Source organism: Euleptes europaea, chromosome 6, assembly GCF_029931775.1.
Source record: "Euleptes europaea isolate rEulEur1 chromosome 6, rEulEur1.hap1, whole genome shotgun sequence".
Lineage (NCBI taxonomy): Eukaryota > Metazoa > Chordata > Lepidosauria > Squamata > Sphaerodactylidae > Euleptes > Euleptes europaea.
The window spans coordinates 90,733,501-90,757,943 of NC_079317.1; the positions used below are offsets into that span (position 1 = coordinate 90,733,501).

Genomic DNA, 24,443 nt, shown 5'->3' on the forward strand with positions numbered 1-24,443 from the left:
AGTGCTTCGTTTATGTCAGTGATAGTCTGGTACACTTTTGCCCAACTTTGGCTGGTATGCCCGCTGCACTCAATCCGGTTCGGTCAGATCTAGCCACAGTGATACGTGCCTTAGTTAAAAATAGACTGGACTACTGCAATGTGCTCTACTTGAGGCTACCCTTGAAGAGTGTTTGGAAACGGCAGCTAGTGCAGAATGCTACAGCTAGACTGCAGGTCAGGGCCAGCTATTGGGAGCATGTGACCCAGATACTACAGCAATTACACTGGCTACCGATCCACTCCAAACCCCAATTCAAGGTGTTGGTTTTTACTTTTAAATCCTTATATGGCTTGGGACCAGGATATCTGAAGGACTGTCTTCTCCCATGTGTTCCTACCCATGAATAAGATCATAGGGAGAGGCCCTTCGGACTGTCCCATCAATCAAAGAAAATCGTTTGGTGGGTACACAAGAGGGCCTTTTCAGTGGCAGCCCCACAATTATGGAACAATCTCCACAGGGAGTACACTTGGCCCCTCACTTCTATTTTTTCCCTTTTTTATTTTTCAAACTTAACCTACAAACATAAACATACATACTGTTCCATTAAACTGGAACTTACTTTATGGTTACAATCCAATTATCACCTTCTTTGACTTACAGTTTTCTACTTTCTAATTATATTTGCATATCTAATAATATGTTTATTACTTAGATTCTATTTTTACTTAGAGATTGAAGCTCAAGCTTGCATGTCTAAATGTCTATTTAGTATCGACAACGTAGTATGTTATATATGTTTAGTTGGAAATGCAGCATTAGTATTTACTAGTAATGTATGACAGTAATGGAATTTATAATTCCAGACGGGGAGTGTTCTGCCCCGGCAGAGAACAGTTAATAAATGTGTAGATTACTAGTTGTGATTTATGCCCTATGCCTTTAAACTATAGCACTTTGGGAAATGTAGTTCTTTAGTTAGTAGGTCATATACTTTCTATAAGTCTTTGTTATTGGTTTGTTTCTTCTTATTTCCGGAGAGAGCTTGATTATATTGAGGCTCTCCTAATCCCTTTGTTTTTAGCTTAGAGATATGAGACTAGTGTCTTTTTACCACAACCTTTCTATGAACACTCATGAATAAACAGATACCTTTCTTCATTGGACGTCTGAGCTGTGAGTGTTTTCAATCATCCCATGGGAGGACAGCTTTCTTGTGGGTATTACTAGAGAGGGGCGCATTAAGAGCTGCCGTCAAGAGATTAAACTCTCAGGATTCTCAAGACGTGACAATTTTATTTCTTTTAGTGATTATCAGCTGTATTGGAGGCAGCTGAAGATAGTTTTATTTAGGTCTGTGTTCGATTATGATATATGATATGAGTATTTTACCTATATCATAAGCTGCCTTGAGCTCTATGTGGAAGAAAGGCAGCTAATAAATGCTTTAAAAAAATAAAATATTGCTGTTGCTTCCACATGAGGACTTTCTCCTACCGAGAACACCCTAACCCCCTGAATTAAATGGCAACTTACACATGACTAATCCAGTTCAAAGGGTGACTGCAGACTTTGGATGAAACCTCCATCTAGACACTTCACTCATAGAATCATAGAGTTGGAAGGGACCACCAGGGTCATCTAGTCCAACCCCCTGCACAATGCAGGAAATTATGAACTACCTCCCCCACACACACCCAGTGACCCATTCTTCATGCCCAGAAGATGGCCAAGGTGCCCTCCCTCTCATGATCTGCCTAAGGTCATAGAATCAGCATTGCTGACAGATGGCCATCCAGCCTCTGCTTAAAAACCTCCAGGGAAGGAGCACTTACCACCTCCCAAGGAAGCCTGTTCCACTGAGGAACCACTTTAACTGTTAGAGAATTATTCCTAATGTCTAGAAGGAAACCCTTTTGATTTAATTTCAATCCGTTGGTTCTGGTCCGACCTTCTGGGGCAACAGAAAACAACTCAGCACCATCCTCTATATGACAGCCTTTCAAGTACTTGAAGACTTGATGTCATTCCTGCCTGTTCCCAAGCTGCTGATGTTACACATTTTTGCATTCCTGTGTAGATGCAGCCTTCAGTAAGAGGCACGGGAAAGGATGCCTTGGTATATTCTGGGTAAACTTGTGCCTTTGTCCATCCTAGAATCTTGAAGCTATTTTGAAGAAGGGTTGTTTTTTACACGCTATTTTCTCTATCTTAAGAAGTCTCAAACCGGCTTACAATCACCTTCTCTTCCTCTCCTCACAACAGACACCTTGTGAGATAGGTGGGGTTGAGAGAGTTCGGACAGAACTGTGACTAGCCCAAGGTCGCCCAGCAGGCTTCATGTGGAGGAGTGGGGAAACCAACCCGGTTCTCCGGATTTAGAGTCCACTGCTCTTAACCAGAACGCCACGCTGGCTCTCAACGCAGCCATAGACACTAGTGAGTTAGATCTGGTTCAAGGCCTTTCACATGATTCAGGACTGTTAGCTGTTGAACTTTCACCATGTACTATAAAAATGGTGTGTGAATCATCTGGAAACAAATTTTAAGATTATTTTTGAATAGTGAGTTCTGAAGATTTAGAGCAACAGACAGTTTGACCCACTCTAATAATATAAATTCTTTAAATAAGTGCTCACTATCCTGAATTAGGAAAGCCCACACAGAGTTTCTCAAACATGCCCCAAAGTGTTGGGCTGAACAAAGCCTCGATCATGCATTGTTTCACAGATTGATTCTAATCAATTCCATGTAAGAAACAATGGTTTCAATCCTGTACTTAACTGGACATGCATACCTTCAGCTCTATACATTACAACTGTTGTAGGAAATCCCACTGTGTGGAGTTGCTACCATTGCCTTCAATAGGCAGCCTTGGTCTCAGTGTTGACCACAGACATTATATATAGGAGGTGGAAGATGATCTCAGATTGGATAATGTGAGAGCCATTGACAGTACAGTTCTAAAGAGAGTTACCCCCTTCTAAGCCCACTCACTTCAAGGGGCCCTAAGCCATGCCCAATTTAAGAGCCCCACAGTGTGGTGTAGTGGTTAAGGAGCGGCAAACTTTAATCTGGGTTCGATTCCCCTCTCCTCCACATGAAGCCTGCTGGGTGACCTTGGGCCAGGGACCGTTCTCTCTGAACTCTCTCAGCCTACGCAGAGGCAGGCGTTGCACACATACATTGTTTTTAATTATTTCTACGACTTCAATGGGCTTAGAAGGGTGTTAACTCTGTTTAGGACTGCTCTGTGAGTTGCTTAGTATTCCCCTAGAAGGAAAAAGCATACCACATATTTTCTGTTTAAATGGTGATGCATTATATGTCCTAGAAATGCATCACTTTAGGACAAAATGTTGGGCATTATTTGGTTCTCTATTGATTGTACTTACTACTCCCCACCAAAGTGCATCTGCATAGCTGACGAACTTATTTTCATCATCACCGTTCACAGCATCTTTTTCAGCCAGGTACACAAAATAAGAAGAAAAAATCAGGCCTAGAAAGCCGATGTAAAGAGTGGTAATCAATTCCTAAGAAGAAGAATAAAAGCAAATTAATCAAAATGGGTAATCAATAGCAAATGATTTACAAATGATTTGGAGGGGGGATTTTATTTTTAAAAATATTCTGGTGTTCCACCACCACAGTGAATTCTGTGTTCTGTCACATTTGAAATCTAAGTGATTTGACAGTATACAGAGAGGAATTTTTGAGTGTCACATTGCAATCCTGAATATCTAAAACTTAGTGCAATATTCTCAGATTGGTTTGAGAATCTATGCTACTTGAAGGCTGATTAAAAACCATTTAACCTCAGTACATGGTAAAAATGTATCTTGTAAGGAATGAATCATGAAATAATTGGTTATGTGGAGAAGAGAGTTACAATACTACAGAATTGAATTCTGAGTTTGGGGACATCTTGACTGTTTAAACTGCTTTTTATTTAAATCATACATAGGGAGGCAAAAAAAAAATCCAACTCTTTTCCCTTCCAAGAAAAACTTTCCTTAAAATTCTTACTACAGACTGGCACCTGCCTTCATGGCTCTGATGAGCACCTCAATTTATACCATTAATTTAATTATAAAAATCACTTATACCCTGACTTTCTTCATGGCTTAATGTAGCTTAAATTACACAATTAAAAACATCTGGTAATAATAAAAATACATCAAATAAAGGAACAGGAAAGGACTTTTCTTCCCCCTGTCCTTAATAATGTTCCAGCAGAGACATCAGGGCAACATAGTACTGTGATGCAGCTCTGGCAAAGAGAATAGGGACTCACTCAGTCGTAGGCACTACAACAGGGCTCCCCAACGTAGTGCCCACCGACAACTTTTCAGGGATTGCCAAGTGTTTTTGGGAAGTGGGTGGGGCCAGGTAGGGCTTTTGCCCAGCAAGGCTTCTGATTAACCATTGGAGATTTGATTGGCCGTGCTGATTTTTTTAAATGTTACTTTGGCAGCAGCTGCCAACACACCACAAGGCTCTAACACTGTGTTATCGAAGTTAAGCTGTGGCAATCGTTTTGTGGCTGGCTCTGCCTCTTGCGGCAGCCATTTTGTGGCAGCCATTTTGTTGCTGCACCCACTTACTGTGTCACAATTCCAAATGCCCCTGCAGGCTCAAAAAGTTTGGGGACCAGTGCACTACAAGAACAGGGGTCCCCTGTCATGGTGCCGAACCCCTTTTATGGAGCAGAGCCAGGTGGGGGTTTTGTCCAGTAGAGCCTCTGATTGGCTTCTGGAGATCTGATTGGCTGTATAGATTCAAAACGGCACAAGGATCTTTACTGTGTGACTGAAGAGAAGCACATGCAAGAAAACACTTGTAAACAGATGCTTTATTTTAAAAGGCATTCTGAAGCAGAGCTTCTGAAGAGTCACTACCTGACAGTTTGTGGTTGGTGTTGCTCCTGTTGCAGTCATTTTATATTGGCACCTACCACCCTGTTTCATAATTCCAACGTTGCTCAAAGGCTCAAAACTATTGGAGACCCTGATCTAGAGAATTTGGCAGCACAAGAGTGAAACATACTTCTCATCGGTCTTTTCCACACGTGTTATTTTGTCGTACGTGTGGCTGTTGTTTGTTATGCACATGTTTTGTTCCCTCTAGTGGTCACTTTGATATTGCATTGCTGAATCACCGGCTTATTCCCAAGCACTTTAAAAGTGCAAGGAAATAAGCTGGAGTCACAGCAATGCAATATCAAAACGAACACTAGAGGGAGCAAGACACATGTAGAAGAGGGGGGAAGATGCAGTACAGCAGGGTTTCCTAAAGTGGTGTCCATGGGAGTGTTTTTGGAAAGTGGGGGTGGGGCCATGTGGGGCTTTGGCCAAGCAAGACTTCTGATTGACCACTGGAGATTTGATTGCTTGTGCAGATTTTTAAAAACATTGCTCAGGCAGCAGCTGCCACCGCAGCACCTTTACTGTGTGAATGAAGGGAAGCTGTAGCAGCCATTTTGTGGTTGGCTCCACCTCCTGTGGTAGCCATTTTGGAGCAGCCACCATGCTGTTCCAGAATTCCAAGGGTGCCCGCAGGCCTCTCTCAAAAGGGGTCTCTTTCACCCTGGAGAAACGGGTTTCAGTGGTAAGGTCGGCATTTTTCTACCTCTGCTGGGCTCATCAGCTGTCTCCCTTTCTGTCTGGCCATGGTGATACATGCCATGGTCATTTACAGACTGGACTACAGCAACTCACTCTACTCAGGGCTGCCCTTGAGGCGGCTTCAGATGATACAGAATGCGGATGCTAGGCTGTTGACCAATACATTAAGGTCATCGCATACTCAGCCTGTACTCAAGCAGCTGCATTGGCTGCCTATTGGGTTCTAAGTCAAGTTCACGATGTTGGTTCTTACCTTTAAAGCCCTAAATGGTCTGAGACCTTCATACCTTCAGGACAGCCTCTCCCTATATGTCCCCCCCCAAGAATGCTTCATTCTTCTTCACGTGGTCAACTGGTGGTGCCAAGCCCACAGGTGGCTCGACTGTCCTCAATGAGGGCAAGAGCTTTTTCATTAGTGGTCCCTGCCTGGTGGAACTCCCTGCCAGATGACATCCAGACCCTGTGGGATCTTTCAAGATTCCGTAGGGCTTGTAAGACAGAGTTGTTCCGCCAGGCATTCTGTTAAGGACAGTCGAGGCCAATTTTCCACCTTATCAGCAGTGCTGGTGGGTTCTGTCAGCAGTCTGGGATGTAGGTTTCCCGGTGCTGACTGATGATGTTTTATTTTGATGTCTGTTAGGATGATCTTACTATCTGGTATTTTTAAGATTCTGTATGCTTTTGTTGTTGATCGATTGTTTATTGAACTGCTGTGAGCTGCCACGAGCCCTATGACCTAGGGTCGGGGTGAGATATAAGTCTAAAATAAAGTAAAATAAAGTAAAAGGCCAAAAAAGGTTGGAAACCCCTGCAGTTCGGACACACAAGCAACAAAAACTATATGTATGAAAAAGCCCACTGTCTTTTATTTCCCCCGGGAAAGTTCTACCTACCTGTCTATGAATGAAAACTACCGAGCCCAACAGTCTCCACGTGCCACCTTGTCGGTCCACGTGTAGCATTCGCAGGATCTGCAGAAACCGGATGCCTCTGGAATGCAGGTCATTAAAAGAAATGGGTGAATATACAAGGTCGAGCAATTATATGCTTTTGAGCAGCTGTACACTTCTGACAGAAAGAAGAAAATGTTTTATTCATGTCAACATTTTTACCTGATAGCAGAGGTTGCGAAAACTTGTTTAGAGCCCACGCAGAGCACTATCATTGACGCAACAACTACAATTAAATCTGAAAGATAAAAAATGTGACTTCACCATTATTTGTAATGCAGAGGTTATTTGCTGGTCACTTAAATGTTTCTCTCAGCATAATATCAGAATTTAAGGGGTTTCATTTTTTTTATAAGCCATTGCTCGGATTGCAGGAAAATTCTAACACCCGTAAAAGCAACATTATTACATTCATGCCCCATCTTTCTTCAATCATTAACTTCAACGTAGTGGACATGGGGTCCCCAGGTAGTCTCTCATCCAGACACTGACCAGAAACCAGATCTGCTTTACCTCAGGAAGGCTTCTTCATCATGTGCCTTCAGACTACAATCTGGGCTACAGGCATGGGCAATTTTGCAGGGTCCTCTTGTTAACACATACGCCCCAAATATTCTGAGAAACTTCCTTGAATCCTGAATTTTCATTTTTTTTAACAGTCTTCTTTTACTTAGGGAGATATAAGGAATGGCATACAGGCAGTATTCTAACCAATTGTTCAGTAAGAAATAATTCTAATGTTCTGGCCAATGAATACTGAGGTACAAGGGTTACTTACAAGTATTTGACACTTCCTTTTCAAAAAATGTTATTTAACATTTGAGTGATGTAAATACAATTATTAAATAAGTGAAATCCCTTTAAATATACTAGCATCTATGTCCTTCAGACCCTCACCAGGTACCTAACAATATATCTATTTCCCAACTTGACCCCACCACATGGATAAAAAAATCTGTGCAATGGGGCCACTTTGGAATTGGGTACACGTTTATACAAATCTGAGGAGGCTGACTCTTAAGTTTGGTATTTATTTTTCTGGGTTTCAAACCTCCCCTTTTAACATTTCAATGTTTTCTGCAAACAAGATCTTATGAAATTATATCATTAGATCTCAGCTGCCACTTTAAGGTTGTCAGGCAACTCCATATAACATCTCCTGTGGTGGGAAGATGAGGTCACAAAGCAGCAGTCCTCTCTGCTACAGGAGCCTGCCAGTGAACAACTACCACAAGAGTCTCCCCATGTCCTTTGGCAGCACTACTGGTCCTAGCAAGGGTTTTTTGAGGGGGAATGGACAGGGGCAGCAAGATGGAGGGCAGGGGGACCAGTGGAGGGGGGGAAATTAGAGTTCCCTTCCCCTGCAAGAAGGGCACAACCATTCTTTAGGATATGAGGAGAGCCTGGGGGATTCCTGGAAAGAGAGGGAGGACATATTGTTTTTGGTCTGTCTGAAAATGGCTGTAAAGGTAGAACTGTTCTCACTTTTGCAGCCATTGCTGAACAAGTTAAAAACAATCTTCAACATTTTTTGCAAATCTCCACTTGCAAACAAATATTCTCATTAGGGGTGCTCACTTGTAAGAACACTTAGGGCCTTAATAATGCATTTTTAAGAGCTGTAATAATTTATTTAAGATCCCCTTCTAGATCGAGTCTTTAGCATACTTCAAAAATATCAACAGTTCCAACTTAGCATGTGATGATGAAATTACTGAAACGGTGCATGAGACATGGGATTCCCAAAATGGTTGCATTGTTACTAGCAGTAAGTGCTAGATGTAAAATGGCTCAGCAGGCCAAAAGACGCATACTTGTTTTTTAGGTTATTGAGTGGGACCATGATAAGGTGTGAATTAATGGGTGGCTCCTTTATTTAAAAATTTGGAAGGCTTAAGGAAAACCTATTTCCAGTGAAACTGAACAGAATTCCAGTGTCAACCCAAAGTACCATAGCAGGGCTGGAGTCAGGGACATGAGTGGTGGGCATGATTCAGTACATCACTTCTAGGTACAACCAGAAGTGAAAAGGGATAGTTCGAGGAATCTCTGGAAGCCATAGAATTTTTGGTAATTTCTTGATAGGATTGCCAGGTCCTCCTTCTCAATTGGCAGGAGGTTTTAGGGGGCAGGGTTGGGGCAGCCGCAATCAGGCAATGATGTCAGTTCGGGGTTTACTTCCAGAAGCACCGCACTGCCGCAGCCAATTTAGCACTCAAACCCCCAAATCTGAGTGCTAAAGCAGCAGCAGTGATGCACCCGGAAGTGGTGTCATCATGCATGCACCAAAACCATCCACCTGGCAACCCTATTTCTAGAGCTACCCTGTGTTGTACCCAGAAGTGATACAGCAACAGTGGGAAGCCAACCCAAAGACTAACAACATTTATTCCAGCATAATCTTTCATAAACCAGAACTCACTTCATCAGATGCATGAACTGAGCTGTGTCTCAGAAAACTTAAGCTGGAACTAAATTTAGGGTGCTTGAGGACTTCTGTTTTCTTTTGTAGGAACAGACTTAATGCATCCATCCATCTGAAATTATTATGTCTAGTCATTTTGAAAATCAGCTGTACAGGAAATTGCAAAACAAATCTACCAAAAGATATGTGAAGCTTTCATTAGAGATCTCAGTGTTTATAAGCTTCACCTCCTCTCTAGCAGTGCAATCCAAAGCAAAGTTACACTACTCTAAATCCATATAAATCAATGTGTTTAGAAGGGTTAACTCTGCTTAGGACTGTACTATATGGTTTCTATGCAGCTAAGGGCCACAGAATAGGAGTTCAGTGACAACACTGGTAACTCCCTCTTTTCCTAAATGGAAGATTAAGCCAGAATGAGGACCGGAACTCTTTCTTGTCCCAAGACAGCTTCAGTGCAGCAATTCCCTCTTTTATATCCCTTATAACCCCACTTCCTGTTCCCCACAAAAGGATTAGATGCAATATGATTTTGTAGGTCCTGCACCACAGGAGAATTTGAACATCACATAGTCAACACCTAGGGTTGCCAACCTCCAGGTAATAGCAGAAGATCTCCTGCTATCTCAACTGATCTCCAGCCGATAGAGATCAGTTCACCTGGAGAAAATGGCCGCTTTGGCAATTGAATGCTATGGCATTTAAGTCCCCACCCTCCTCAGGCTTCACCCCCAAAATCTCCCGTCGATAGCGAAGAGGGACCGGGCAACCCTATCAACTCTATTTACGCAATACAAAACAGAAAATAAAGCTTTCTTTGAAACTTAACACAAATCACTTCGGAAATTCCTGTTATGTAATAACTATTCATAAAACATATACTTACCAATTATAGAAATAGGCTTCCTAGCAAAACGAAGTCTTCCCCAAAAGCCGACGTATTTACTGCGGCATCCTGCAGACCACAATCGAACCACATACTCTGTTCCAAAAAACGCCACTAATACGATTTCCTACAGGAAAGAGATAGGGAGTTAGATTAACAGGCTTTTAATGATTTTCAGAAGATACTACGAGAAAACGAAATATGAGATTTGGGGTTAAAAAAATATTCTATCAAGTTTTTCAGGAACTGAAAGTCAAGAGCTCAAGAATTATCAGTAATTTGCAGTGCAATCCTAAAAGGAATTATACTCTCCAAACCAATCGACTCCAATGGGTGTGGAAGAGTGTAATTCTGTTTAGGACTGTACGGTCAGACCATCAAAATGTGATAAAAATAAAAAACCAACTTGAATGTTGTACACCAATGCTAATCATGTTTACTCAAAGTCTTGCCAAGATAAATTTTATTTGGTTCATAGCAAGTATGTTTAGGATTGCAGCCTTCATTTGACTTTGCCAAACAAAACAAGGATGTCATTTTCATACAGTAAAGGCATTACTCTAGATGAGTATTTGTCTTGAACGATGTGTGAGAAGCAGGAAACTGTTATTTTATATATTGAGTTTCTACTTCATAAGATTTAAAAACAAAACATAACTTTTTCATGGAAAGCAATTCATTCACATTTATTCAATTTAGTAGAGTACTTATTTGAAAAGGTTAATAAGACCTGCTGTGATCCCCCATGAAAATCACTCATGAAAACATAAAGGCAAATGTATCTGGTTTATTAGCTTTCACGAAAGTTCTAACTTTCTAGAATTCTCCTGTGTCTTTTGTATCATTATGTAAACAAAACTCCACCTTATCTTTCCTTATACTATGACTGAAGATACCCAATAAGTAAGCAGGGAAGCTAAATGGATCATTTAAAAATAACTGGCACTTATAAGAGTCTCATGGTTTAAATGTGACAACAACAACAAAAAACCAACCAATTTCCAACATATTAAAAGAAAACAGTGAATAAATCAAATCAAAGTTTGAGAAAGGGAAAGAGGTGAGGTTTTTTGTGCACTGGATAAAAAAACTCCACAAATGCAAATTAGAGTTTAATTTTGTAAGAAGAGCAGGAAAATAGAAACAAAAGGCTAGGTTGTGGGGGCTTTCTGATTTGCAGTGTGCAGGTTTGTGGGGGGAAGTTTATGAGAGAGATTTGCATGAGAGTTCTGTATTTTTAAAGACCCTCCATGGTTCATTGGATAACAGGAATACTGACAAATATGCAAATGCAAACTGCCCTAAAGACAATGAAACAGACATGTAGTCAATGGTTACTGTCATCCAGTTCTTTGCATGACATGCAGACAAGCTTAGAGAACATTGATTGTTCTATAGACTCCTGCAACTGGAGAGAACGACCAGTCGGCTTACACCAAGACACATTTTTCACTCCTGACGTTTTGATAAAGGCTTATTGACCTAAATGAGCCCCGTGTTATTCAGGAAACATCAGGGGTGAAAGTGCACAAGCTGTTCTTCATGGTCATACACAAAAATGCCAGGTATCCATTAGCAACGAGCAAATTCCCCCTCCCCTGCCCGTGGCGGGGTGACAGACAAAAGTGTTTTTAATATCTTGCCTTGTATAAGCCCAATAAGTAATCTAGTGGGGGAGGAGGAGACTGATTGATTTTTGTCACTACATTTAGATGCAGATGCCAGAGAAGTTGCAGACAGGCCTTAAGGATAAGCTATTTACATTTAAAATAACTTGGAACAGTCCTTAGAAAGGCAATCAAACAAGTCCTCATGAACTACTTCAATATACCCTATATACCATTCCTCAGGAAGCCAACGTTTCAGCCAGTTAGACGTGGATGCATTTTACAAAAGCAGCAGAATACATTTTCAGGACTCATTTCAATTCCTGTTGCACGACGGGGTCAACAGATTTGAATATAGTGAAATTAGCAAGTCAGGCACCAAAAATATATCATTCACTTGAAATTTGTAGCTGAACCATTTAAAAGAAACCTAGGCCATTTCTGCATGCCTTATCGGCCTCTGGTTCAATGGTGTTGGGAAGTGGAGGGGGGTTCCCTGCTTTGCCACAACATAATTGGCGCATTTATGCACCTCCTGGTGTTCCCATGGCTATTCTCTGATCTTTCTCAAACCTACTTTGCTCTGATGTTTTGGGGACGGTAACAGTAATGCTAGATGGCTACCGTGTGGGTGGGAAAATTCAGATTTTCCCATGCACATGGCAGCCATTTTCCCGGACCCTGTCCCCACAATAGCCATTTCCTCTTCCCACCACTGGGGGATTTTTTTAAATTGGCACTAGAATATTGTTACATCACTATACCATTGTAACAATAAGTGTAACAGGTTCTCTGAATTTCATTTAAAAAGTTAATCTCTAGCTCTTTGTGGAGCTATAAGGGGCAAAGGCATATCTTTGCAAAAGAAGGAGACAGAGACTTACTTTTTAAAAAGAAAAGAAAAAGAAAGCTGGGAATTAACAGAACCTGTTATTCCAATAGCTACAATGGTATATACAATGATGTATTGATATAACCTCTACCCTTCTAATCCTAGGTATGCATGAGGCCTTATGCCAGAGGCTTGAGCCAAAGGGCAAGAGCACGGCTCTTGATTTGTGGCTCTTGGCCTGGGGTGCTGAGCTGGAGCCCAGACACTATGTGCAACGAGTGGAAGAAAGTCCCCATATGGAGAGACAGAGCTACACCATTTACTTAGATACCACGAGCTGTACCAACACAGAACAATACCTGTTAGAGAACTCTATCTCCAGTACATCATGACTGTGCCCTGGACTGTTGTACAGCTTTCTCTGTGGATACCAGAATGTTGGATGTGGGTTGCTGGAGAGGTTTATTACTAGCAGCTGGGTGTGATCCAACTTTATTACTGGAGAAGAAAGTTAATGCAGTTGCTAAAAAGGTTTTCTTCCTACTTGGCCTAGCCCGAAAGATGGCCCCTTATCTTGATACGGCTGATCTGGCCACCTGGATCCATGCCACAGTAACATCGAAAATAGACTACTGCAATGCACTATACATTGGCCTCCTCTAACGATCAGTCTGGAAACTCCAGCTGGTGCAGAATGCTGCAGCATGAGTATTATCAGGTGCTAGATGGAACATGCATATTGCTCCCATCCTGCAAGAACTTCACTGGCTGCCCATCAGTTAAAAAGGTAAAGGTCCCTTGTGCAAGCACCGGGTCATTCCTGACCCATGGGGTGACGTCACATCCCGACGTTTCCAAGGCAGACTTTGTTTGCGGGGTGGTTTGCCAGTGCCTCCCCCAGTCGTCTTCCCTTTACCCCCAGCAAGGTATTGGCCCTTAACGGCCTTGGACCCTCATATCTGTGAGACCACCTCTTCCCCTGTGCGCTGCCATGACAGCTTCACTCACTGGAGGAGGGTCTTCTGCAGGTGGCAACCTGCAAACAGGCAAAACCAACAACTGCCCACACACATGCCTTCTCTGTTGTTTCCCCCACCTTGTGGAACAGCCCCGCCTGAAGAAGTGAGGAAGGCTCCCACTCTCATGGCTTTCCGCAAACCACACAAAACTGAATTATTCCAGAGGGCTTTTCTCTGCAGGCAATAGAGTCGAACTGTACTAAATGATTTACAAGTTACTTATATAAGTTATTAGGAACTGTGGTCTGCGCTACTGTGTATAGCTTTTTGAAACTAGGGAGCCCCGTGGCGCAGAGTGGTAAGCGGCAGTACTGCAGTCCAAGCTCTGCTCACGACCTGAGATCGATCCCAACGGAAGTTGGTTTCAGGTAGCTGGCTCAAGGTTGACTCAGCCTTCCATCCTTCCGAGGTCAGTAAAATGAGGACCCAGCTTGCTGGGGGTAAAGGGAAGATGACTGGGGAAGGCACTGGCAAACCACCCCATAAACAAAAGGCTGCCTAGTAAACGTCGGGATGTGACGTCACCCCATGGGTCAGGAATGACCCGGTGCTTGCACAAAGGACCTTTATCTTTAATGTGCCATGTTAATACTTACGCTGTGCTTCAAGTTCTGTTTTTAGACTTCTGGCTGATTCTACAACCCTAATCCTATTGCACTGTTTATCGAATGTCCCATCCGTTGATTGTATTGACTTGCTCTGCATAATCTGCCTTGAGTGAGAAGGGCAGACTATAAATAACCTGAATAAATCAATAACAGTAACAATAACAATATTCTGTGTGTAAAGTGCCGTCAAGTCGCAGCCGACGTATGCCGATCCCTTTTGGGGGGTTTTCATGGCAAGAGACTAACAGAGGTGGTTTGCCAGTGCCTTCCTCTGCACAGCATCCCTGGTATTCCTTGGTGGTCTCCCATCCAAACACTAACCAGAGCTGGCCCGGCTTAGCTTCTGAGATCTGACGAGATCAGGCTAGCTTGGGCCATCCAGGTCAGGGCAACAATATTCTAGCACTCATCTTTTTTTAAAAAAACTGCAAAAGCCCCAGTGGCTCTGGCTGAGGGTGTGGCTGCTGCTGGGGACCTGAGGGAGGGAGAGTGAAGGCAAAACTGCCATGTGCATGCCCCACTGCCACTGTGCTTTATCAGCAGCTGCACCAGCTATGCGGAACCCACACAAGCCCATCCCCAAGTGGAAAGCCCCCTAATTTGATGCAGACTACAAACTATAGCTATCAGTGCACATGCGTCATCTGATCTATTGTACTCCAATCTGAGTCAGACTGCAATAACCGGATCACACTGAATCAATTAGAACAAAACACACACAGTACAATACATTAAAAGCACAAGACTTGAAAATTGGCATTGATTTTTTTAAAAAAAGTTAAAATAGGCTAAATAAATGAGAGAGGAGAAGCATAGAAATTGAGAATAATGACTCACACAATTGTAGAGGCCAAAGTCATATCTTTGGCTCCTTTCACGTAATGTATTTCCTGTTCTCTCGCCGCAATCAAGTAATAAGATGTATGCCAAGAGTGACTTAATGAATGAGTAACAAACAAGGCTGTAGGCAGGTGCATGCAAAGGGTTGCTGCAATGACCACTGCATCCGTGCAAGCAGCAAGTGGAAAGCACTAGCACTTGCAGATCAATTTAGGCAGGGCAGCGAAGCCTACTTAGCCATGGAAACGCCAGAGGAAACTTTGAAACTCCAGAGGAAACTCTGAATGGGATCTGAAGAAGGAGGATACCTGCAATGTGCTTAAACCAATCTGACTTTGGTCAATCTGGTCCTTTAACCCACTTTATTCCACGTTTCAGCCAGGATCAAACTGACCCGGGCTGGGGGGAAACGGTATGCATTACCTTGAAAAGCAGGGACGAAACTGTGTGCAAATCCATCCATGTAAACAGAAAGTGCAGGAGACGTGCACAGTTCCTGTTTAGCTTGCAACACCCCCGCCCCCGGTGATTGGTCGTTTCCTGGGGCAGGGAAGGCCCTCGTAGGTAGGGCTGTCAATTCGGTTCGGCCCAAACTGAAAATCAGCCGAATTTCCCCTGATTCGGTGGTTTTTAGTTCGGGAGGAACCGAACTCAAAAGTGGCGGGCAACCGGGGGGCCCGAATTCAGCGAGTTCGGGAGTTCGCGAATAAATTCAGCAAATTCGGCCGTCAGTAAGCAGCATAACCGTCAGTAAGCAGCATTCTCCTCCCCCGGCCAATCGGTGGGCAAGCTGGGTCTTCTTCTGGCCAATCAGTCAGGATTGAGTACTGGAGGAATCAGCTGATGTGCGGCCCAGCCAGGAGGAGAGAGAGAGAGAGCGAAATCCTCGTGTGTGTGTGTGGGGTGCTTGTGCACATTCGCTCCTTTCTGTGGCTGCAGGGGGCGTATTTTTTGGGGTACAGACACAAAACTTTCACTGGAGCTTCAGATTAAGCTTCTTAAGGTACCCCCCAAGTTTTGTAAACATTGGGTCAGGGGGTCCCGAGATATGGGCTCCCCCTTTTTCTTTCCATGGCTGCAGGGGGTGCATTTTTGGGGGTACAGATCCCAAACTTTGAGCGGAGTTTCAGACCAGTGTTCTTAAGATACCCCCCAAGTTTTGTAAACATTGGGTCAGGGGGTCTCGAGATATGGGCTCTCCCCCTTTTGCCTTTCCCCTTTTTCCATTTATGTGGCTGCAGAGGGTGCTTTTTGGGGGATATAGCCCCCAAACTTTTAGCATAGCTTCAGTGAATTATTCTTAAGATACTACCCGAGTTTTGTAAAGATGGGTTCAGTAGGGGCAGAAATATCGCCTCCCCCCCTTTTCTCTTTCCATGGCTGCAGGGGACGCATTTTTGGGGGTGCAGATCCCAAACTTTGAGCGGAGTTTCAGACCAGTGTTCTTAAGATACCCCCCAAGTTTTGTGAACATTGGGTCAGGGGGTCCCGAGATATGGGCTTTCCCCTTTCCCCTTTCCCCTATTGGGATGAATGGATCAGCCGATCCTGTGCATCTCCAGAGCAAAACGTTCCGTGCCTAATTGGAATCATCTTGGATTACAAGTCCTCTTCAGCCCCTCTTGATGGAACAGAAGACAGCCACAGTAAGACCCCTTTGGGGGCTTTAATCTATAATTTTTCTCCTGTGTATGTGTGTGTGTGGGGGGGAAAGCAGAGTCTGTGTGTGTGTGGGGAGGGAGCAGTTTCTGTGGGTGGGGGGGAAGCCAAAGGGGGCTTTCGTCGGTTCTGCCTGGGGTGTGTGTTCCCCCTCGAGTCTCTCGCTCCCTGGTTTGAGGGGGGAGGTTTCAGTTGTGTGTTGCAAAGGTGTTGTTTAACAAGGTTGTGTTGTTTTGCAAACTTGTCAGCTGTTGTCGGGGCTGGGAGCTTTGTGCGTGGGTGGCAAGCTATGCTGAGAGATGCACATTAAGGGTGGGGGGACCCCTTTCAGGGCCCATATCTCAGCCCCCCCTGACCCAATCTTTACAAAACTTGGAGAGTCTTTCAATAAACGTCCTTTGAAGCTCTGCCGAAAGTTTGGGACCTCTAACCCCAAAAATGCCCCCCCAGAGCCGCGGAAAGGCACGATTGTGTTTTTAATGGCTTTATTCGGCCGAATTTGTTTCCGAACTTTGAATTCCCGCCGAATTGAATGGATCCGAAGTGGGGGAGTTCGGACTTCGGCACGTACCGAACCCACAAGGGCCAAATTCGGCCGAATCCGAACTGTACCGATTTTTTTTTTTTTTGACAGCCCTACTCGTAGGTCAATTTGAAACGACCAATCACCGGGGGCGTGGGGTGTGTGCCAAACTAAACAGGAACTTCATGTCTCCCGCATTTTCTGTTTACATGGATTGATTGGCACAGTTTCGTCCCTGCTTTTCAAGGTAATGCGTACAGTTCCCCCCCCCCCATGCCCCCAGCCTGGGTAAATTTGATCCTGGCTGAAATGGGGAATAAAGTGGGTTAAGGGACCATGCGTTTTTTGCCTTTGTCTTGGGATTCTGTAATTGACAACTGTTGGACAGAGTTTAGCTCCAGATGTGTACTTATGAATCTTCATACAGCACCTCAGTTGCATGGCATGGTTTTTCTGGGGAAGGGTTTTATTTTTAAGAATTTCCAAGTAAGCACACGTCTGAAATATGTGCAGGGAAGTAACATTGGGGAGCAGGAAATGTCAGGGAAAACAGGGACAGTTGCCAGGTCGCTCTTCACCACTGATGGGAAGGTTTTGGGGTGGAGCCTGAGGAGGGTGGGGTTTGGGGAGGGACTTCAATGCCATAGAGTCCAATTGCCAAAGCGGCCATTTTCTCCAGGTGAGCTGATCTCTGTCGGCTGGAGATCAGTTGTAATAGCGGGAGATCTCCAGCTAATACCTGGAGGTTGGCAACCCTAAAAACAGGTTGGCAGAGAATGGGTTAAGCACCCCCTTTTTCTTATTTCTCTGCTGCAAATCACGCATTGTGATGTTGCAGATTTTAACTTTAAATAATTGTTTTGGATGTTTTGACACGGTGGCCCTGAAAATTTGCTTTTAGGTTCTTGTGTAAATCTGCAAACATGCATTTTATTTTAGACAGTTTTCAGTCTATCACTGATGGATCCAGTTCTTCTGCTGGTTTACCTTCTCTCTCCTTGTTCATGTTTTATTCGATGTTTTATTCACAGTAAACCTTCATGCGCTGCTCACTTTGCTGCTGTGACTCATGCTACTGGGCCTGCTTATCCTTCTTAGTGTCTGCCATGTGCTTCTCTCTGGGCATCAACTCCCATTTCTCAAAGAGAACTCTCGGTGCCCAAGATAAGACACTGGAGATCTGTGTTCAGATTATCTCCTACCTCTAACTTTCTACAAGTATTAGCTGAGAGTGGGGAGAGCAGATCCAAACTGTAGCTTGGGTGAGGGGAAATACAGCAATTCTTCCTCACCATTCCAAGTTTGGGCTATATGCCTCAAGAGAGAAAACAGTAGCTCCAGGATATGTGTGTGCATTTTGCACTGGGAAAACTGAAAGTTAACCCGTCTCTTCTCCCACTGCTGCAGTCCTGATCCAATTCTACCCACTTGGCAATTCCTATTTATAGAAATTTAAAGAGGCTAAAGATATGATCCCAGAACTCCAGTATCTCATCTGGTGAGGCACAATTGAACTGAGACACCAGCTGCAATCCTAAGAACACTTTCCTGGGAGTAAGCCTATGTAATAAAATAGGCCTTACGTCTGAGTAGACCTGTTTATGGTTGCTCCCACTGTTTGCAAAGTGCTCAGATCATTTCCATTCTCACATTCACTTTGAGGGCACCAAGGATAAATATATAAAATTAGCCACATTGTGCAGACAAGACGCTAAAGCTCAAAAAAACAGAACATCTTAGCCCACATCACATAGGAACTTTACTGTGAAAAACACTTGGAATACAATAAGTTAGTAATTCCCAAGTCTCTTTCCTCTTAATGGAGTTTTCATAGGTTACAAACTCTAACCAGAATTATGTCTTTACAGTACTTATTTAATGTCAAGTAAAATAGAACCAGTGAGTTCTAGATCAAATCAAGCCTGAACTCTCCCTACAAGCTAAAATGACTAAACTGCAGCTGTCGTACTTTGGTCACATTATGAGAAGACAAGACTCAAAGGAAAAGACAATCAGGCTAGGGAAAGTTCAAGGCAGCAGGAAAAGAGGAAGACCCAACATGAAATGGACTGGCTCTATAAAGGAAGTCACAGCCCTTAGTTTGCAAGATATGAGCAAGGCTGTTAATGATAGGATGTTTTGGAGGACATTGATTCATAGGGTTGCCATGAGTTGTAAGTGACATGACGGCACTTAACACACACTATGATAACTAGATAGCGGACTAGAGTGTGTGCCTGTTGTTAGAGACTTGCTCTTTAATTTCCTTCCCAAGGATACAACCTGGCAACAACCCAGCACCACTACTACTCTGTCTTTATGGGGAGGGGCTGTGGCTCAGTGGTAGAGCATCTGCCTGGCATGCAGCAGGTCCCAGGTGCCATCCCCGGCATCTCCAGTTAAAGGGACCAGGCAAGTAGGTGATGTGAAAGACCTCCGCCTGAGACCCTGGAGAGCCACTGCCGGTCTGAGTAGGCAATACTGACTGTGATGGACCAACGGTCTGATGCAGTTATAAGGCAGCTTCATGTATTCATGCCACATCAGGGAAAATTGGCCACTAGGATCAATACCTTTTGGGTTCACATAAACATGGAAGTCAGCATTCTATTTTCACCTTCAGCGTGAACTTAAACCAAATTACAAAAAAGAGAGCTGGTACCACTATCCTAACTTCAGAAGTGTTGGACTAACTTTTTCTGGAGAGGTTTTGCATGCTAAGATAAGCACAGCTGGCCTGACAAATTTCAAATATGGTCATTGCTGGAAAAGGCCTACACGGTTATATTTTTAACTTCTGGCTAGAACAGACGACATTCTTTTGGAATTTGCACACAAACTATACTGAGCACTCTGTTTTACTATAAGGATGGCCAGTGTGTGTGTGTAGTAGTAGTATTTAGCAAGCTGCAGCAAGCATCAAAATCCTATTACCTACCAAAATTAAAACAATGCAAATTAAACGTTTGCTGAAGTCTGGAAAGAAACCATCATGTGGTTGGTGAGAGCAAACAGACCTAAGGTTTGTTCCAAACTAGCAAAGGTAAGGTAAAGGTCCCCTGTGCAAGCACTGGGTCATTCCTGACCCATGAGGTACGTCACATCCTAATGTTTACTAGGCAGACTTTGTTTGCGGGGTGGTTTGCCAGTGCCTTCCCCAGTCATCTTCTCTTTACCCCCAGCAAGCTGGGTACTCATTTTTCTGACCTCGGAAGGATGGAAGGCTGAGTCAACCATGAGCCGGCTACCTGAAACTGACTTCCGTCAGGATCGAACTCAGGTTGTGAGCAGAGCTTGGACTGCAGTACTGCAGCTTACCACTCTGCACCGCAGGGCTCATATTTGGCTAGATACAGACTTCTTTATTTATTTTTTAACAAAATTTACCCGACATTTCTCCCACAAGCAGGATCCAAGGTGGCTTACAATAATGGTCATTCTAAACAGACATTACAATAAAGAGCACCAAAAATTCTCCCACAACACAGGTATGTTATTTCGGTGCCTCTAGAACCAAGGAGGGCAGACCTGAACAACTGGTCTCTCTCAGCCCTGACTAGCGTTCTCTCTCTCCTCAAACTCCTTGAGTGTCTCAGGAACACAGAAAGGTGTCTGCCCTGTACATGTTATCAAATTCCTTCCAGTTCTGCACACCCATGCAAAATAAACATTTTATATCAATGGCAATCCCTCGTTTATTTTGTATTTACTTCATTTATACCCCACCTTTCTCCCCAATGGGGACCTAAAGTAGCTTATATCATTCCTTTCCATTTTATCCTCACAACAACCCTGTAAGGTAGGTTAGGCTAAAACTGTGTTACTGGCCGCAATCAGCCAGCAAACGTCCATAGCAGAGTGGGGATTCAAACACGGGTCTCCCAAGCTCTAGTCTGACATTCTAAACTGCTACACCATGCTGGCTCTCATGCCTCATAGGGTGACATTCTGGAAGGTTCCCATCATTTGAAGGGGCCTTTGAAGTCACCAGGGGCTGCTGCTTCTGTGGGAAACCGAAAAAGCAAGGAGCAAGCAGAGCACTTGGGATTACTTGCTACAAAGAGCTGATCTTTTCCCATCTTTCCCATCTTCTCTCCTCCTGCCAGCTAAATTCTTTATGATTCATAAAACCACACTTCTGCTTCAGCTGATGCTAAACGATTACTAAACGTGCTATTCCTGTAAGTTAAAAAACAAGAAGATGGATAGGGGAAACTTTTTTCTCTTTCAGCCTTCTTTTGATGTTTTCCAAATACACCCACCTCTCATGTAGATTAAAGGTTCCAAGTAAATATAACCTAGGGATTTTCTTTGCAGACGCTGTCTGTTTGTGACCAATAACAAGATCCCAGAAATCTTTGGAAATTGGACATTTCAGACATACCGCTCTAGTGTTCCAAGAGTAAGATGAGGTGCCAACAGAACTGGCTGTATGCTTTGATCTATATTATAGTCAGCCTAGATTCTGAACTCTTCATATCACTTACTGAGATAGCAACAGATAAAGACCATCAACAATGTGGCCCAAAAATCACTTTTGTTGTTGTTGTTGTTCCTTGAAATGTGCACGACACAGACAGTTTTAAATGCCAGTATGCTAATTTAATGTCTTGAGGATTGTAAAATAGGGGAGGGTTGCAAGTGAGAACACCTGGGCCAGCTAAAATACCTGCTCTTTTAACAGGTAGCACCTTTTCAAATCAACCAACTTGCCAAGGGTTCTTGGCCTTTTGCCTTTTAGCCCGTGGCCCATGCCTTGGGGCACAATGGACCGTGGTAGCAGGAACACCTGCTGGGGCAGCAGGGACAGAAAGTATCCTGACAGGTAGTGGGGCCCAGCTCTCCCTACCTGAATAACAAGCATATCAGTGTAAGTACAAGAACAATGGCAACAGATCAGAGGACTGAGAGCAGTCTCCAAAGTGCACAGGAGTCAATGTGTTCATCTGGTGGTTGGAGCAGCCAAACCTCCTGAACAGATCTGTAACACCTTGGAGCCTCCAGCAGCAGGCTGCTGAGGGTTGTGCTTATCACAGGATCACAGATTTGGGCCATACAGGCCATCTAACCCAACCCCCTGCTCAATGCAGAATCAGCCTAGAGCCATGTTGGCGAACCTATGGCACACGTGCCAGAGTTGGCACGCAGAGCCCTCTCTGTTGGAATGCGCGAGTAACCTGAGGAGCCCCCGTGTCTGCCTTGGAGTGGCTCATTGTGGTTGCCTGAGAGGGCCAGGTGCACAGCAGTAACATCCGCCCCCTCCGAGCCTCCTGTCCTGCACTTCTGGGGCTCCAAAAGGCCTCCCCAGTCAGCGTCTGGGCCCTTCCCCCTCTCTCAGCTGAGCTGCGGCCGCAGCTCAGCTGTTTGTCGGCACCTGCTTGCCTCTCCAGCTCTGCCCCGCCCATCTCCACCTTGGATGGGTGAGGTGTTCATGACCCTTCCACCTTCCCCGAACTTCCAAGGGCCCTCCCAGTTTCCAGCCCCACCCCTTTCCTCTACGGTGGGTGGTCGGGTCGGGGGGCCCATCTGGTGTCCGTCCGGGGCCCATCCTCCCGCCGGCCAGTGGGCTATCTCCCCCCGGGGCCTCGTCTAGGCCGCCCCATTTGGCTTCCCTCTCCCTTGTTGTAAGGGCTGCCTGGTGCTGAAGCCATCGGCGTCTGCGTGCCGGCCCGCTGGGGTGTTGCCCTGCCCCTGGTCACTCCTGGCCTCGCCTCTCAGCCCTGGCATGCTGGCCAGGAGAATGCCTTTCCAGCCCGCCCTCCCGTCGGGGATGGCTGTCAGGCCCCCCGTCGCTAGCCCCTCCCTTCCTGGCCCGGCGCCCCGGCTCGGCTCCATCCCCACCACGCTCCCGCTGCACTGCGCCGCCTGTTCCCCGGCTTGGAGGTAAGTGGGGCGCGGGGCCCATCAGTGTCCAGCCCGTCCTCCCACCGTCCGGCCCGAGGGCTACCTCCCCCCGGGGCCTCTTCTAGGCCTCCCCACTTTGGCTCTCCTCTCCCTTGTTGTAAGGGCTGCCTGGTGCTGGAGCCATCGGCATCTGCGCGCCGGCCTGCTGGGGCATTGCCCTGCCCCGGGTCGCTCCTGGCCTTGCCTCTCAGCCCTGGCATGCTGGCCGGGAGAATGCCTTTCCTGCCCGCCCTCCCCTCAGGGATGGCTGTCAGGGGGCCCCGTCGCTCACCCCTCCCTGATTGGCCCGGCACCGCGGCTCGGCTCCGTCCCTGCCGTGCTCCCACTGTGCTGTGCCGCCTGTTCCCCGGGCTCGGAGGTAAGTGGGGCGCGGGGCCCGTCAGTGTCCGCCCAGGGCAGTCCTGGGTCGGGACTTGAGGGCGACCCAGGACACCCTGCCGTTCTCTACTGTGAAAATCAAAGAAGCTTGCGTCATTCTCCTGGCCTCCTTTTTATCCTCACAACAACCCTGTGAGGTAGGTAAGGCTGAAAGTATGTGACTGGCCCAAGGTCACCTAGTGCTCTTCTATGGCAGACTGGTGACTTGAACCTGGGTCTCTCAGACCCTTGTCTGAAGCTCTAATTGTGAATCCACACTGGCTTTCATAGGGTAGCTGCTGTTGAACAGGAACAAGCATCCAGTCCTGGCTAAGTCATGCAAGTTACATGTTATCACATTGCTCAGTGGTTGCTGCCAGGCCTGGCCCCAATGAGTCCTACCTCAAAGGTCAAAACAGCCCTGCACTACAGCAGCCTTCTGCATACCATGCCTCCTAATATAGCACCAATTCCTACAGAAAGTCAGATGTCAGGCCGAGAAAGTAAGAATGCCGAATAAGCAAGTATTTTTTTCAAAATGAAATATTCATGTATTTATTGAATTGCTGCATGTCAAAATTCATGCTGCTAGTTTAGAAACACTCAAGCGAGTCTCTGCAGAGATAGGGTACGGTCCTAAGGCTAAAGGGGACTTCTGCACGGGGGGGGGGGAGATAAGACACACTTTGCTGCTGCTGCTGCTGTTTACCATAAGCACAAACTCAGTAGAGCATTTTGATGCTTACTATCCTGTATTAGGGCTGTTGATTCGGTTCGTCCCAAACCGAAAAACAGCCGAATTTCCCGATTCGGAGGTTTTTAGTTCGGATGGAACCAAACTCAAAAAAGGCAGGAAAACGGGAAGCCAAATTCAGCGAGTTCGGGGTGTTCGGCGAATAAATTCGGCAAATTCGGGGTTCGGCGCAGCAGCATAACCGTCAGTTAGTAAGCAGCATTCTCCCGTGGCCAATCGGTGGCCAAGCTGGGTCTTCTTCTGGCCAATCAGTCGCGATTGAGTGCATGAGCCCAGCTGCTGTGCGGCCCGGGGAGAGAAAGAGAGAGTATCTGTTTGTGAGAGAGAGAGATCCCCCTTGGGGGGGGGTGCGTGTGCACATTCAAGCCATTCCGTGGCTGCAGGGGGCGCATTTTTGGAGGTAGAGCCCCCAAACTTTCAGCATAGCTTCAGAGGACCCTTCTTGCAAAAACCCCCAAGTTTTGTAAAGA

The 24,443-nt window shown here is 45.2% G+C and overlaps 1 protein-coding gene across 1 annotated transcript in view; it reads right to left on the reverse strand.

The window, feature by feature from the left end:
• Positions 1-24,443, reverse strand: part of KCNQ1 (potassium voltage-gated channel subfamily Q member 1) — a 383,627-nt gene that overhangs the window by 273,042 nt on the left and 86,142 nt on the right. Inside the window, exons 3-6 of the mRNA XM_056851952.1 lie at positions 9,871-9,997; positions 6,722-6,797; positions 6,503-6,599; positions 3,378-3,518 (exon numbers count right to left, since the gene is read on the reverse strand). Of these exons, the coding sequence (XP_056707930.1) occupies positions 3,378-3,518; positions 6,503-6,599; positions 6,722-6,797; positions 9,871-9,997 (441 nt within the window). The remainder of the gene's footprint in view (positions 1-3,377; positions 3,519-6,502; positions 6,600-6,721; positions 6,798-9,870; positions 9,998-24,443) is intronic.